The sequence below is a fragment of the Brachycentrus maculatus genome, unplaced genomic scaffold (assembly GCF_059751285.1).
Source record: "Brachycentrus maculatus isolate JH-2025_06_01 unplaced genomic scaffold, ASM5975128v1 h1tg001692l, whole genome shotgun sequence".
Classification (NCBI taxonomy): Eukaryota; Metazoa; Arthropoda; class Insecta; order Trichoptera; family Brachycentridae; genus Brachycentrus; species Brachycentrus maculatus.
The window spans coordinates 11,620-26,074 of NW_028282296.1; the positions used below are offsets into that span (position 1 = coordinate 11,620).

Consider the following 14,455-nt stretch of genomic DNA (forward strand, 5'->3'; position numbering starts at 1 on the left):
TGACCAGCTGTGTCCCAGAGCTGCAATCGATACGTCTTATTCTCATGGCTGAGATTTCTTATCAAGAAGTCAATGCCAATGGTCGCCTATGATATTCACAAATGATTACACTATACTTCTCGTCGAATTTGTCATTGATGAATCTTTCGATTGTGGAGGATTTGCCTGTATTTTGGTCACCCAAGAAGACGATCTTGAACTTGATCTTGCCGCCAACGGTCATAGAAGATACACTCATGCTGAATATTGGATGTATATATATATGTATGCTTATATGTATGTTTATACAAATGGAGAAAGTATAGAGATAATCTAAATCTTTAAATAGATAATCTACAATAAATTAATGCTTTATTTCTCAAAGCATTTATCGCAGTATCATAGCGTTTCATGATTCGCCATGATAGTATTGACATGATATGCTTCGGTATTAGGGAAATGTGAGACAATTAAATAACATGGCTAAATCATTAAATAATTTATCAGCATCGAATCTACTCAATTTGCTTTGTGTAGCTCTTGGCGCTATTCGAAAATATCATGTTTATTACTTTTAGTTATTGGCTGCTCTTTATGGCTGCGCTGTTCTCATGACAGGAAATCTCGGAGGATAGGCTCTATATTTATTTATCAATTGCCTTCTTCGCTGTTCCCAAGTTCTCATTCTCACTCCCAATAAGGCTAATCATGTAACCCAACTCATCAGATGCAACCTTATACTTTTTCATATTGCCAGTTTAGTTCAGATACTTGCCATATGTTTCTGATTTAAGCATTGAACGGAATGCATAATCTCGGCCAATCAACTCGATTTCACGCTGCTTTTAATTTTAAAAGATTGAAAACTATAAATTGCTTTTCTGTTGGAGAAGAGCGTTAATTTGTGCATTTATCTATGAGAGATCTTGCTCCTAAGAGGAAATAGACTGCTTGAGGCTAGCGAGGTCCTCTCTCGTTTTGGAACAGGGCTCCTACTTTGTTAAAGCGTATGATTCTTTTAATTTTTACATAAATTTTGTAGCCAAACTTGCGCTGTACAAACTCAAGTAAAACTTTTAGTTCCTGCTTGCTTTAATTTGCGTTAGTTGTTATTTATTTATTTTGCCCTATTATTTTTTCAGCTGTGCTGATAACGCTGCTTTTTCCTATTGCAATTTTTATTTGGCCATACTAATCTTATCGAGTTCCTCTTGTGTGAAGTAAATTGACTCGGAGTTAGTCACTATTTGCTTTTCAATTAGGAATATGACTTCTTACAGATAGAGCTGCTGGAGCGAGCAGACCTGCGCTGGGGGAACTTCAGTGGACAAAATATCCCAAAGTAGCAATGTTATTTTGAGATTGTCTCCTCCTTCTAAGGTCTTCTTTACTGACTCTAGGCTTGGATAGATATCCGATGACTCGAGCAGGGCCAATAATTTTTTATTCGTTGTGCTATTCTTCGAGGAGTTCGGGGCTACCGTTTTATTCTTGGCTGCGCTGTTAAATTAATCAGTATCGAATACTGAAATAGTTCTATTTTTGACCTCAATGGTTATGTTGGCCTTTATGAAATTCCCTTATGGCTCAGATACTCGTGCTTGCATCTCGAGTGCCTCCTATTAATTCAATATCGTTTTAGGTAGGATCAAACTGGTGTTCTGGGCTACCTGCCAAGCTTTCGGTAGATTCATATAGACAAATGAGCAGCCCCCTTTTTTTGATTTGCATGGTATTTCAAGGATTAACTTCGTTGGGTTTGCTGCAATCATGAGGTTAACTGGGCCGTATGTTAACTTGATGGAAGTATTAGAATCAGAACATCCAAATAGAGGCAATAACATTATTTTCATGAGCGTAGGTATGAATATGCACCAGTTTTGACGATGAGGTACTGGCATCCGGTTTTAATCAGCGGGTTTAAATTATTAATGAGTCTGTAACTAGAATAATAAAATAGGCATCATACACTTTCGATGTGTCTGTTCATGAGTGATGCTCAACAATGATGGTTTTGCTTTAAACAATACAAAATTGCCATATTTTATCATAATCTAAAATTGCTAATAAAATTCAGTAAACCAGTTTAATGTTTATGTCATCTAATCCATACAAACAATTGCTATAACCAAACAGTTACTATAATTCAATTGCTCATTTTCAGAATTTTTAAGCCTTTTTGGGCTAAACGAAGAGGGAAACTGCCAAATAAAAAAACAATATGAATGCAATTAGATTTATTCATATGATTTAAGGGGGTATTAACTTATAGCATCTTTTTATCACTAATAAATAAATAAGTTTATTTTATTATTATTAACTGTTACTTCTATTTTAATTTTTGGCAGCACAATATTCAGACTATTATACGATATTCAAATTATTCGACTATTTTATAATTTGCTAATCTGTGCCAATCTCCCTAAGCCACATGGAAGCCCCCCAATTATAGTACCGCTCGAACTCCAAGAAGATAATTTCAACCCCCTGCAAAGGTAAAAATGAATTACAAGTCTCCAATAAAGGCAAAAGAAGGTCATAAATTCGAGAATCCGCCGTAAAAAGGCTCACTTAAATCAGAATCACGTATCCCTCCATCGGGCAAAAACTGTGTTCCAAATAGGATATACAAAACAAAAGCAACACCAATAGCTCTATCATAAATGTCAGTACGTAGCTCATTGAGCAAACTTAATAGTTACGCGATTAGTGCAGTAAACAATATGAACAGCTTAATTACTATACAAAATTCATCACCCAGTTGCAGAGCAAGCGAACAGCTATGAAAAAATTAAAATAATAAGCAGATAAAATGTATCACAATTACGCGGCAATCACAGATTACCTCAAAATACAGAGGAATGAGAAAGAGCACCGGAATTATGAACTAAACAAAAAGCATATGAGGCTACAAATGGAAATCAAATGCTAATTATTTAATAAAGCAGCACATTAAAGAGATCTAAATCAGCAAATCGAAACTTTATAAATGAAATCCGAAAGTCTCGAAGAAGAATTGACTGATAAGTTCATTTAATTCTAAAAGGTCACCGAAAAAGCAGTGATGAGTGAAATCAAAAATAAATAAGATGAGTAATAATTTTTATATGAGAAGAACCGCTGCGAGTAACTACAGCTGAAGCTGTCAGTCGAAGAATGCCACAATTTTGTGCTAAAATTGCAGATTAACCCCAATTTTTATGGTGGCTTCAATGCGACCACTGACAACACTGACCCTAAAGTGCTATTCGATAAATCGATTCTCACATGGGACTCCAACAAAATGAAAAAATCAACAGCCAAAGACATTAAAAGATACATACTTCTACAGCTTTATCGAGGCTGGAAGAAGATCTTAAGAAAACTGTCATATCAATCAACTCAGTATCAATTGCTGTTTGGAGAAACCGTTTAACACACGGATTTGCTCATAAAGGGCATGGTTGGCATGTTGAGATAGGAGGAAAGGAGAAGCAGTGCGAAGAAGGCTGTGAAAACCATAATCATATCGATGTGTGGGCGATAGGATAAGATGAAACAATAGCTCCTGGGGATGTTGTCACAGTTTAGCAACGGACTTATCTAGATAACAAGCGTACAATATGTTCCTAACAATAATGCATATAAAGCAGCTAACAATTTCATCGATTTTCGAACAAAATCTCAAAGCAATTCGCAATTAGTATCTGAACATGAGGAACAAATGACAGAAAATGAACTTATAATGCCTTAGTAATCGGGCAAATCATACAATTAGTATTTGTAAATACACTATCGTTACATCTTCGAGTAAGGCTAAGCTTAAGTGTAAACCTTCGAAGTGCTTATACGACCTAATTTAACAAAAGAGTAGCTATTGAGGCTGCAAAAGCAAGTCGATCGGAGAATATTTATGCACATGGAAATCCCTTTTGTGCTTCATAAGGATGAACTTGGCAAATATGAAGAGATCTATGACTTAATCAAGAAGAAATTTGTAGCTAAGTGACGAGTGATCTGTTTATTGGTTATTTACGCCATATGCCTAATTTTTCATGATTATATTTTACGAGAACTACTTTGTCTGCATTGCACTGACATAATAAATATAAAGTTATGGATTTCCCCATTTTTGACCCCAACCGCTACCAAGGAATAAATACCAAACTCTACCATGCGTTAGGTGAGGGTGGGCTCAGCAATAAATAAGTTAGAATTCAAAGTCCTTGTACAGTTTTTCACAATGCAGATCTCTCCAAAGTCACAGAAACTATCAAGAAATAGGCCATCAAATCGAACAGTCGAATCGAGTATATTCCTTTTGAGAAGAAAGTGGTCGATTATGTCGATTAATAGAAGTTTAAGATTGTTCCCAAGAAGAGAGTTGTGACTGATCATCGTGATTATATCCGATACGAAATGGTCCCAAAATAAGTTACCGTCACCGATTATTATGCTATTGAGCACATTAAGAGCTACGTCCCAAAAATAGTTCCATTAACCTAAATCTAAAGACAGTCCGTCTCGCATAATAATATAAAATGCGAGTATATACCTGTCGAAAGGTAACCAAATAATCTACATAGACAAATCATACATTACCCGAGCAACTCTCATCAAGGCCCAGCTTAACAATACCGAGAAGCATTATAATACGAGCGTATACAAGATGCTGACATTCACAGATGGTAGAGAAATTATGGCTATGTGAGAGGAGAGTCAATAGATTGCTTAAATAGAAAAATAAGATAAAAGCAATAACTATAAAAAAAATGCTCTTTCAAACAATTTGAGGGATCTAATGCATCAACATTATCGTATTCCACAAATCGAAGCAACACGCTTCAAACTTTGCTTCCCCATTCGAATGCATTGACCAAATCTTCCTCTTCTATGCCACGAAGTTTTGTTAGAAACAATGATATTATAAAACACTGAATATTTCATATTCCTAATTCACGTAAATAAATTTGAGAGACATAATTGCCGAATATCAGACATCAGACATCATAACAATCTAAGTAATTATATTATTCTTATATATAATAACTTAAATTAATGAAATGACGTTCATGAATAAAATGCCCGATGATAATAATTATAATACGTTCAAAGTAGAAATGAACAACAGTTTAAACCAAATTATGGAATCAGAGGCTAAATGTAGAATCTGTTGGGAAGAAGAAGGTGTCAAAATATCACCATGCAACTGTTCAGGCACTACAAAATATATTCATGAATCATGTTTGAAATAATGGTTCGAAAGAGGAATACGCCAGAATATTCTCCATGCCGTTCCCAGGGAACAAGGAAAATCGTCAATCCCGTGTTAGATTTGTAAAGGCTAGATTTTCTTCAAAGGCATAAAGAGGAAAGCTTGCATGCCCAAACAATAAATAAAATAACGAATATGCAACAACTTCACTCAATTCTTGTGCAAACTTTTCATGAATCTCATCTTCCTGAGTGTCATTACAATCCTCATTGCTCGACTGATCGAAGCCATAACTGAAGAGGCAATGATCGTCAACCATATTATACTTGCCATTCTAATATTCATAGGTATAGTCCTTTACTTCAAGCTGTTTACTCCGATGCTCCTTGACTATTGTTGGGGAAATTAGATTCTAGACATAGAGTTTATCAATAAAAAAAGTGAAAATAAAGGGCCGGCCTCTCATCTGCCATTTCATAACCCTGAGAGATAACTCTAATAGTTTGATCATAGCAAATACTAAATCGGAGAAAGAACGAAACAAAAATCAGTTAACAGCAGTATTGTTAATCCGGAATGACTGTGATTGTTTATTGGTTGCTGTCTTTTTGGGTCAGCATAGAGTTTATGGCCAATAATATAAATATAATGCAGAGGAATCTATACAACGAACATAGATAATACACAAACTTTATTTGAATTGTAAACATATAATTTTCACATTGGGGTCGAATAAATATATAAGATATTGGCAATGCGTGGACATACGAATATAAAGAACATACAAATCCACAAATGTTCACGAGTTAGTCACAAGAAGCTTCAGTCAGCTTCAGTCAATGTTGAGAGGGTTGTTTGCCCCAGACTTGCTTTTTATTAATTTCTATATTTCCCTACTGGCCTGAGAAGGCGCAACGAACTCGAACAGTCCCATTTTTTATGGTTTTTCTCCAATCTTCCGAATCGGCTTATACTTAAATATCCTTGCCAGGCCAATGAGATCGTCCTCTTGCGATATCTTTTTATTCTCAGACAGCGCTTCTATTCTCTCTGAAAGGACATTGATTAGCTCCTTTTTGTCAAAATCAGGCGGATCCACAATATCGATAATATCGTCAATTAAATTCTGTTTGATAATTTCGTCAATGATGAATGACCTCTCGAGGGATGGCGAGGCATTTATTTCAATTAGATGACAGTTCCCCTATTTGTCGACCATGATATCGTACCCGAACAACTCGAATGCAGTCGGGAAACTCGGCACTGACACCGAACAGCCAAGCAGTGACTTTATGATAATATCATGGACTTGTGACCAGATGCTGTTATACGAATATCCCATCCTTGTGAGTTTATCCTTCAGAGTCTTTAAACTAAGCTTCGAACCCCCTACGAAGTTGCTCTTTGCCTCGAGATTATTTTTATTGATGGCAAAGTTGGTCAAATGAATGAACGCATTCTTTATAGAGTTGACATCCATACTGTATTTCTATGTGCTCAATCTCGCGAAACCTTACCGATAAACAAATGCCTATAAGGGGTGGAAGGATGTGACCAAAACATAGATCCGCATATCGAATTTATATCCGTCCAGGAGCAAAGGATTGCCTAGATACTTTTGGACGACTATGTTGTCAATGTAGTTCAATTATGACAGCGAGTTTATCACTTTAATGCCCCTGCCTCTGGATTTCCCGATTGGCTTCATAATCCAGTAGTTGGTCTCCTTATTTAGCAGCTATTCCTCATGGAACTTTATGCTCAGCTGACTAAATTATTTGGGCAAGTTGAATGTTAATGGCAGGAAGTTTATTGGGACTCGGTAGGCCTTCCGAAAATGCTATAAATTCTTATACAGCAAATCCTTTCGGGAAAGATTTTTATTGAATGGGAAGTGGTTTATCTTTTGAAGGACCAGCAATTTGGTGAGATCGATATCTGGCTTGCTCCACGACCAGAACAAATTCCATGAAGCCTTGAGGCCAGAGCCATGCGGCAGTTATTTCCAGTCATTCTTCCTCAAAAATGTAGTCGTAATGATATCATAAACTTACTCCTTTGTTTTGATAACACGAAAATACCTACGATTTGATGTATCGCTTTCGAAGTGCCCTTCCAAATTCTGATTAAAAATTTAAAACCTTTCAACCATGACTTTTAAATCAACATAAGTGTTCTCGGCATGCATCAGCAGTTCTCTGGGATCCTTAGTTTGTAGTGAGCCATGGTGATCAAACGGCATAAAAACAGCGTTCTGGAAATTATTCTTATTGTGTTCCAAGTACTGATTATGATTGACAAATAAAGTCTTGATTTCTCTCATGAGGTTTGGAATCTACTGCAAGGCTTGATGGCTGGGTTTTAGGTGCATTACCGAGAATATATGGTTGAATGTCGGGTAGATGTCAAAGTAGTTGAATTAGGGTTTAGGGTGCAGAGGCTTTGCGAGGGCGGCTTTTGCTGTTTTTTTGTTTAATATATTTTGATTTGTCATGACTTTCTTCTTTAGCTTTTATAGTTATTACTTTTTCTTTTTGATACCTTCATCGAATATTTAGATCACTGTTTGTGATTACTTTTGTTGTGTTGTACTATCTCCACTTGCCGCATGGCTCTCTTTCTCTTGGTTTGAAATTTATTTGTATTTTTGATTTTCCATTTTCTATTTCAGTTATCTTTGCTCGAGATACGCAAACTCTGAAAGTCTGGTAATTTATTTTTACTGTCGAAATCTCTTTATTTTGAGTTCAGCTTCCTCTCTGATGTGAGCCCAATATTCTTCACTGTAGCATTTCTTTTGCTGCTACTATCGTTTTGAAGGGGATTATTATAGCTATAAGGGGTTTGTATTAGGAGTTTAGTTTAAAAAGTGCTCCTATTGCTCAGATTAATCATTTTATTGTTTCACCTCTCCATTTAAATAGTAGTATTATTAACGCATGTCGATTTGTTAATAGAGTTTTTTAGCATAGTCTATTTATTACGATTACTGTGATTTAGTTTGAGTTTGAGGTTGAGGATGGAATTGGTGTAATTATTGCTGCTGGACTGGCTTCTGTTTAAATAGGTTCAGCTCGAATTATCTTTAGATTGAGTAAATTTCTGCTTTGTGCTTATCATTTGTAATTCCTAATTTATTCTAATTAGATTTTGAAATGTCTGACTTTTACATATTTTATTGATGAATTTCAGTATGTTCCCCAAATTGGTTTTATATAGTACTGGCTTTGCCATTTGCTATATCAATTTATTCAGTTGTACATTTCCTTTGCGCTGTATTTTTATTATAATTGGATTGGATTTTGATATTGGCCATCTATTTCTCGTTTGTTCCAGATGGTTCATAATTTGATAGAATTGGGTTATTATCTGATTGTGCTGATACATGCTTTTATTGTGTTAATACATGTTCTTATTAGGTTGTTTTATAGTTTTATTTTTGGAACTTCAATATCTTATTCGGCGATAAGCTCTACTCGCATTATTATTCTTGTATGATCGATGCTTCCAAATCTGCAATTTATTCCTTTATTTCGTAATTCTATTTGTCACCGTTATTCGTCTGGTTTTTATTGTTTTTATCTGCTCTCTCATCCACTGAGCCATCGATCTATTATTCGATCTTTTATCCTTGGGTCTCTTTATTGTTCTCAATCTGTTGTTCAATCTCGCTTATTTGTCTGTTGTTGTTGTTGCGAGCACTTTTAATGATTGGAAGTATCGAGGTCTCTGATTTATTGCGGTCGAGCTGATTTGCATTTTGTTGGATTAACTTTTAGGTTTTGATTCTTCGCTACTCTTCCTCTTGCCTGACCATTTCAACCAAATCCTTGTAGGGGTTCAGTTTCGGTAGTTTGAGACTACTGGGCTTATCCGATTGGCTTTTGGTTTTGGCCATAATTTATTTCGCTTTTTGCGCATCTTGCTTGTTCTGGGTCCGTGATGGAGCTGCTACTTTTGTTTATTTTATTTATTTTTGAGATGGGATGAGTGGACCTGATTTTTTCTTCAGCTCGTGGCTCTCATGCTTTTCGCCAGGAATATGGTACTTCTTTTCATAGTGGTTCTTTTTGGGGGACTGTGCTGAGCTTCTCTTGATAGTTATTTATGTGTCCACCTTTGTCCTTGCTAATGTATTCTTGATTATTTCGATGGCTTTTTTGTTTTTCTTCTTGTTGAATCCAATGCCCATCTTGATCGTCGACCTGGCCATCGATTCTGACTTTTAACTTTCAATGCTTTTATTTTTGTTTTGTTCGACAGTTCTGATTGAGAGACCTTCACTTTTCACATCACTTTGGACACTAATGGCATCACTATCTGCTTATTTGTGAGAAATTTCAGTTTATTATTACTTCGCATCGTAACAGTAGTTGACTATTTCCGTTGGTTCTTATTTATTTGAACATGATGCAACATCTTTCAACCCTAGCTATTTATCATTACTACTTTGCGTTGTATTGTTAGGATTTGAGCCGTATTTATGGTGGTATTACTTTGGTTGTGGGTAGGTGTGTTCCTCTTGGATTGGTCTGTCGATTTCTCTATGGGCATTGGGTTAGCTCTCATAATTTTAGTTCTTCTTGATAGCCTCAGAGGCAATTCGAATGAATTAAAGATTAAAGTCAGATATCTTCTTCGCATAGGGGTTATCTGTCTGACACAGCTGAGCAAAAAATTATAAAGTCTTGCGCTATTCGATTTCGAGCTGAACAGTGTTCAGTAGTTCTTAATTGTTAGGCAAATCGTTTTTGAGTTGTGACTCAAGCTATTTGAGATCATCGGTAGGGAGGTCATAGATATCCTCAAGGGCAGGGTAACTCATCGAATTCTAATAACTTATATAAATGTTATACTCGACTATGATGCTGCAATACTTACAGCAAACTTACAACCTTATAACAAACTCGGATTTATAATAAAGTTGACAAATAAATCATACGCAATCCGCTCCATTTGGTTTCAGCCCGCCTTGGCATCTGCTGCATGTGTTAGTACTATTATTGAACTCTAGGCATTGTGAGGAAATTGGAGAACAGTTGTAAGAAGCAAAGTAGTAGCCAGTGTTACACTTGCTGCAGTATGACCCAGAATATACTGAGCATCCAGGTACTATGAATGCCAATTGGATACATGCTCCGTTCTGCAGGTTGTAGTATTATGATATGCAACTGAAGCAGCTGCCAGTATTTCGGTCGTGATCGAGGCAGGTTATAGACACGGCAGAGCATTATGTGGGTGATGAGAGATAATAGCGATCCAGGCATTTTGTGCATTGTCTGTTCTGGGAGTCATACTGCTCACAATATGAAATTATGGTTCCTGTGCTGGCAGCAGATAAGCATTTCCCACTTTGAAGTAAATATCCTGCATAGCAAGTCAGGCACGACCCATTCTAACTATTGAAAGTCTGGCAAGTCGGGTCAGCTTGTCTACATATCTTGCTGGCATCGAGATAAAAGCCTTGTGAGCACTGAATGCAATTCTGGCCCTGTTTCCTCAAACAGTAGCTGTCCCCACTGGCCGCTAAGCCAATGACACATGTATTGGTCCCCGATAAATAGTATCCTACATAGCAGCTCGAACACAAGTTTGTAATATTATTGTAACCTGCACAGTTTGCATCTTGGAGTTGACATCGCCCATTTTCTGACACTCGATATCCTTGATAGCATTCAGCACACACCCGTGTTGGCGAGGTCCTGAAGGTCTTACAGAAAGAATCAACTTGTTGGGCAGATGGTATTTGGCATGTACCAGTAGCCTGCAATTAGTAGCCTACAAAACAAGAAGTACATCTCCCCGACTGCTGTTCATAAGTCTTGCATTGGTCATCCACTTTCAAGCAAATCCCAGATTTTGTGAAGAAGCGGTCATAGCATTATATACAATAAATTCCGTCTAACTGTTTGCAATTGGAAATGCTTGAGTTCGCTTAAAACTGGTTGCATGAGCCATTAAGGGTGTTCAACAAGTATCCAGGATAACATAACTAGCAAAAGCCATTGACTAAGTTATAATCTTTGCAAAAGGGATTCACCGACACACATTTTCCTTGTGATACGAAGTATCGCACTACACACTATACACACAACTCATTCACATACTTCTTGCAGTTGACATCTTTTAATGCAATTGTGCATTTCCCATTTAGTACTTCGTACCCTTCGTAACAGCTTTGGCAGAATCCTGTGTCCTCGGCGTATGTTCTGCAAAGAGGGTTGACTTTGACACATAATCCGTTTTGAGCATAATAGCCAGAGTAGCATTTAAAGCAGGCATTCTCGTTTAGGACTTATTTGCAAGACGGATCTGTGCTTCCGACTGGCACACAAGATTTCTCGCGAAGTGTATAGGTCCGATAGCAAGATGTGCAGTCCCCCATATTATTATAGTTATTACAGAAGGGGTTAACAGGAATGCACTTGCCTTACACTCCAACATAATATCTATTTGAACACTACAAGCAAGCTCCCTCATAGTAAGAATGACAATTCGGATCTCTTTCAGTGGATTTCGGAACACAAGTCCCATTTGCTTATAACCTGAATGTGTTCACACAAACGAGACAAGAACCATTAAGCTTATTATAATCATAGCATGGAGGTGATACTTGCAGACAGGAGTTGCTTTGTGATAGGTAGTACCTATTATCACATTAGATGCATTGATTCTAACTATTGGCTGCATATTTAGCGCAGTTTAGTACCTTTCTGCTATCATACACACAATTTCCTTGCGAGTTAGTCAGATAGTTGGTAATGCACGTTCTGCACGATTGGCCATTGTTGAAGGCAACTGCGCAAAATGCAGGTGCCTTATAGCATCGTCCATTTGACTATCTATAGTATCCGCTAAGGCAGATCTAACAAGAATCTTTGAGGATACTGACGCAGAATGGGTCGAAGTAAGTGCATAACCCTTGATTACTAGCAACATAGTTTACTTTGCATCTATTGCATCTCAGGGAAGTTTGGTTGACCTCAATACAATTTATATCCTGGCAATTACCGTTAATACTATCGATAGATAGCCCACTATTGCATTATAGGCATCTTCTTGTGACTGAATCATAGCGAGTGCAGTTTGCCAACCCTAAGTAACATTTCCCATTCAGTGCGTAATACCCAGGAACACATTGATTGCATTGAGTGTCATTAGAGGGATTAATGAAGTTGCAGTTACTTAGAATACAGGAAACATTGTTAAATGTGTAAAACTATTCACAAGAATCGCAGATGAGAGAGTTAATTGCATTTGCTCGAATGCAGCGAGGAATTAATGGTCGAGGAACGCATAATCCATTTTTAATTTCATGAGTAGAAATGCAAAGCTAGCAGATTCGATTAGCATTGGTCCTCAGGCAGTTTTATAGAATTGGGGTACATGTCTTTGAGGAGCTTAATTCATAATTATCTTTGCAGGAACTACAAACCAGGCTTTCAGTAAACTACTTGCAATTTGGATCATAATAGTAACATAAGCCAGTTGCAGAATTTACAAGATAGTCTTTCTGGCAGAGTTCGCATCCTCTTTCACTTGGTATTCTGCATCGAGGGTCAAAGCAGATGCTATTCTAATTAATCATAGCACCAGCGTTGCATTAAAGACATCGATTGGTGACCGGATCAGCATTCTTGCAGAGATAGGATCTACGAACACACCTATTATCAGTTCTATAAAAGCTAGGCAAGCATTTTGTGCAGTTCCCGTTAATGAAAGTCTAACAATTTCTATCTTTGCAGAAATTGCCAACAATTTCGAAGTTAGCCTAACACTCTGTACACAATTTTGTGAGGAAATTATAAGTCTTGCATCCATTTGTCTCGAGTAGACATTCTTCGAACTGAAGAGTGTACCCACTTACACATTTATTGCATTTATTTTTGGTAAAACTCTAACAATTCGAAATATTCTTATAGCATTGCCCAGTTTCCAAGAAGTATCCAGCAACACATGACGAACATGTGAAATTGTCCACAGTTCGACAGTTTGAATCTTGAAACACGCATATATTCTCGAATAGGACATAATTGTTGATGCATTGTGCGCATGTTCCATTGCTGTTCATGACTGAACATAAGATATTTTGGCATTGCCCGGCTTGATTTATTCGATAGCTTGGTAAGCATCTTGAGCATTTATTGCCAGCAGCTACCTCTAAGCATGCGAAGAAAAATAGGGAGTCATAGCATAATCCATTAATTAGACTGTAGTTGGGGTTGCATTGGATGCAATTAGTTGGGGTTTGAGCATTTAAGAGTAAACAGTTAGGGATAGTTATCACAGTCCTATTTACAGTAAGCTGACATCCTGTATCTATTAACTCATATGATGAAGCACATTGATCGCATTTATTAGTGACGATATTGACTTTTAGGCAATTTTAAATAACTATGAGGCATTTGTTTACAGACTAGTTTAGTAAGTAACCACTCTTGCAAGTTCTACATTATAAGTTATTGAATCTTTGAATGCAGTTTGGATCTTGGTACACACATAGTTTGGTCACACTATAGTATGCATAAGATTGAGCACATTCTATGCACTACAATTATGAAACAGCCCGGCAGTTAGTATCTTGGCACTGGCCATTGGATAGGAGGATAGTTCCTAATCTGCACCGCAGACAGGCTTTTCTAGCATTATCGAAGGTCTCGCATAGATAGGGGACAGCCTCACACTATGAGATATTGTTCAAATAGTATCCATTGAAACAAATCTAACACTTTCTCGGAGTGTTTGCCAAAGGCTTTATGCAGTTGGTAGCGACAGCCTGATTGAGAATACATTTATTGGCTTCAAGTGTGTATCCTTATCTACATTTTACACAGAGTGTAGCCTCGATATTCACTGCCTAGCAATTCTCCGGATTTCTCACACATCTCCCAGATAAATCTTTGGTTGTTCCTGCAGCACATTGTATGCAGACTAGCTGGTTGAATTTTACGCAGTTGACATCAACGCAAGCCCTATTTCTATTGAGTTGATACCCATCGAAACAAGCTGTGCAAGGCACTTCTCGATTTCGACAGTATCTATTAAGACATGCATTGTTGAGCAGTTCAAAGCCATCGAAACAGGTGCCGCAATCGCCTGTGTTTGCAGAATGAATCTGACATCCGTTTATGATTGAGGAGCATCCTTTCTCGATTGTTAGGAATGAATTATCAGGGCAGATATCACAGAAAGGTGAAGGGTACTTCAGGCAGTTTTGTTCGTTTTTTATTAAGCAGCCACGAATATTCTGATGAGCGTAGTAGCCTGGCTTGCATTCTATGC

At 37.1% G+C, this 14,455-nt stretch overlaps 1 protein-coding gene across 1 annotated transcript; it reads right to left on the minus strand.

Moving 5' to 3' along the window:
• Positions 1-6,110: 6,110 nt before the first annotated feature.
• LOC148298719 (putative alpha-tubulin polyglutamylase Ttll1) lies at positions 6,111-10,819 on the minus strand. Its single transcript, XM_088276692.1, is given in 3 exon segments — positions 6,111-6,799; positions 7,019-7,148; positions 10,784-10,819. Coding segments are annotated over 3 exon segments (855 nt in total).
• Between the last annotated feature and the right edge of the window lie 3,636 nt (positions 10,820-14,455).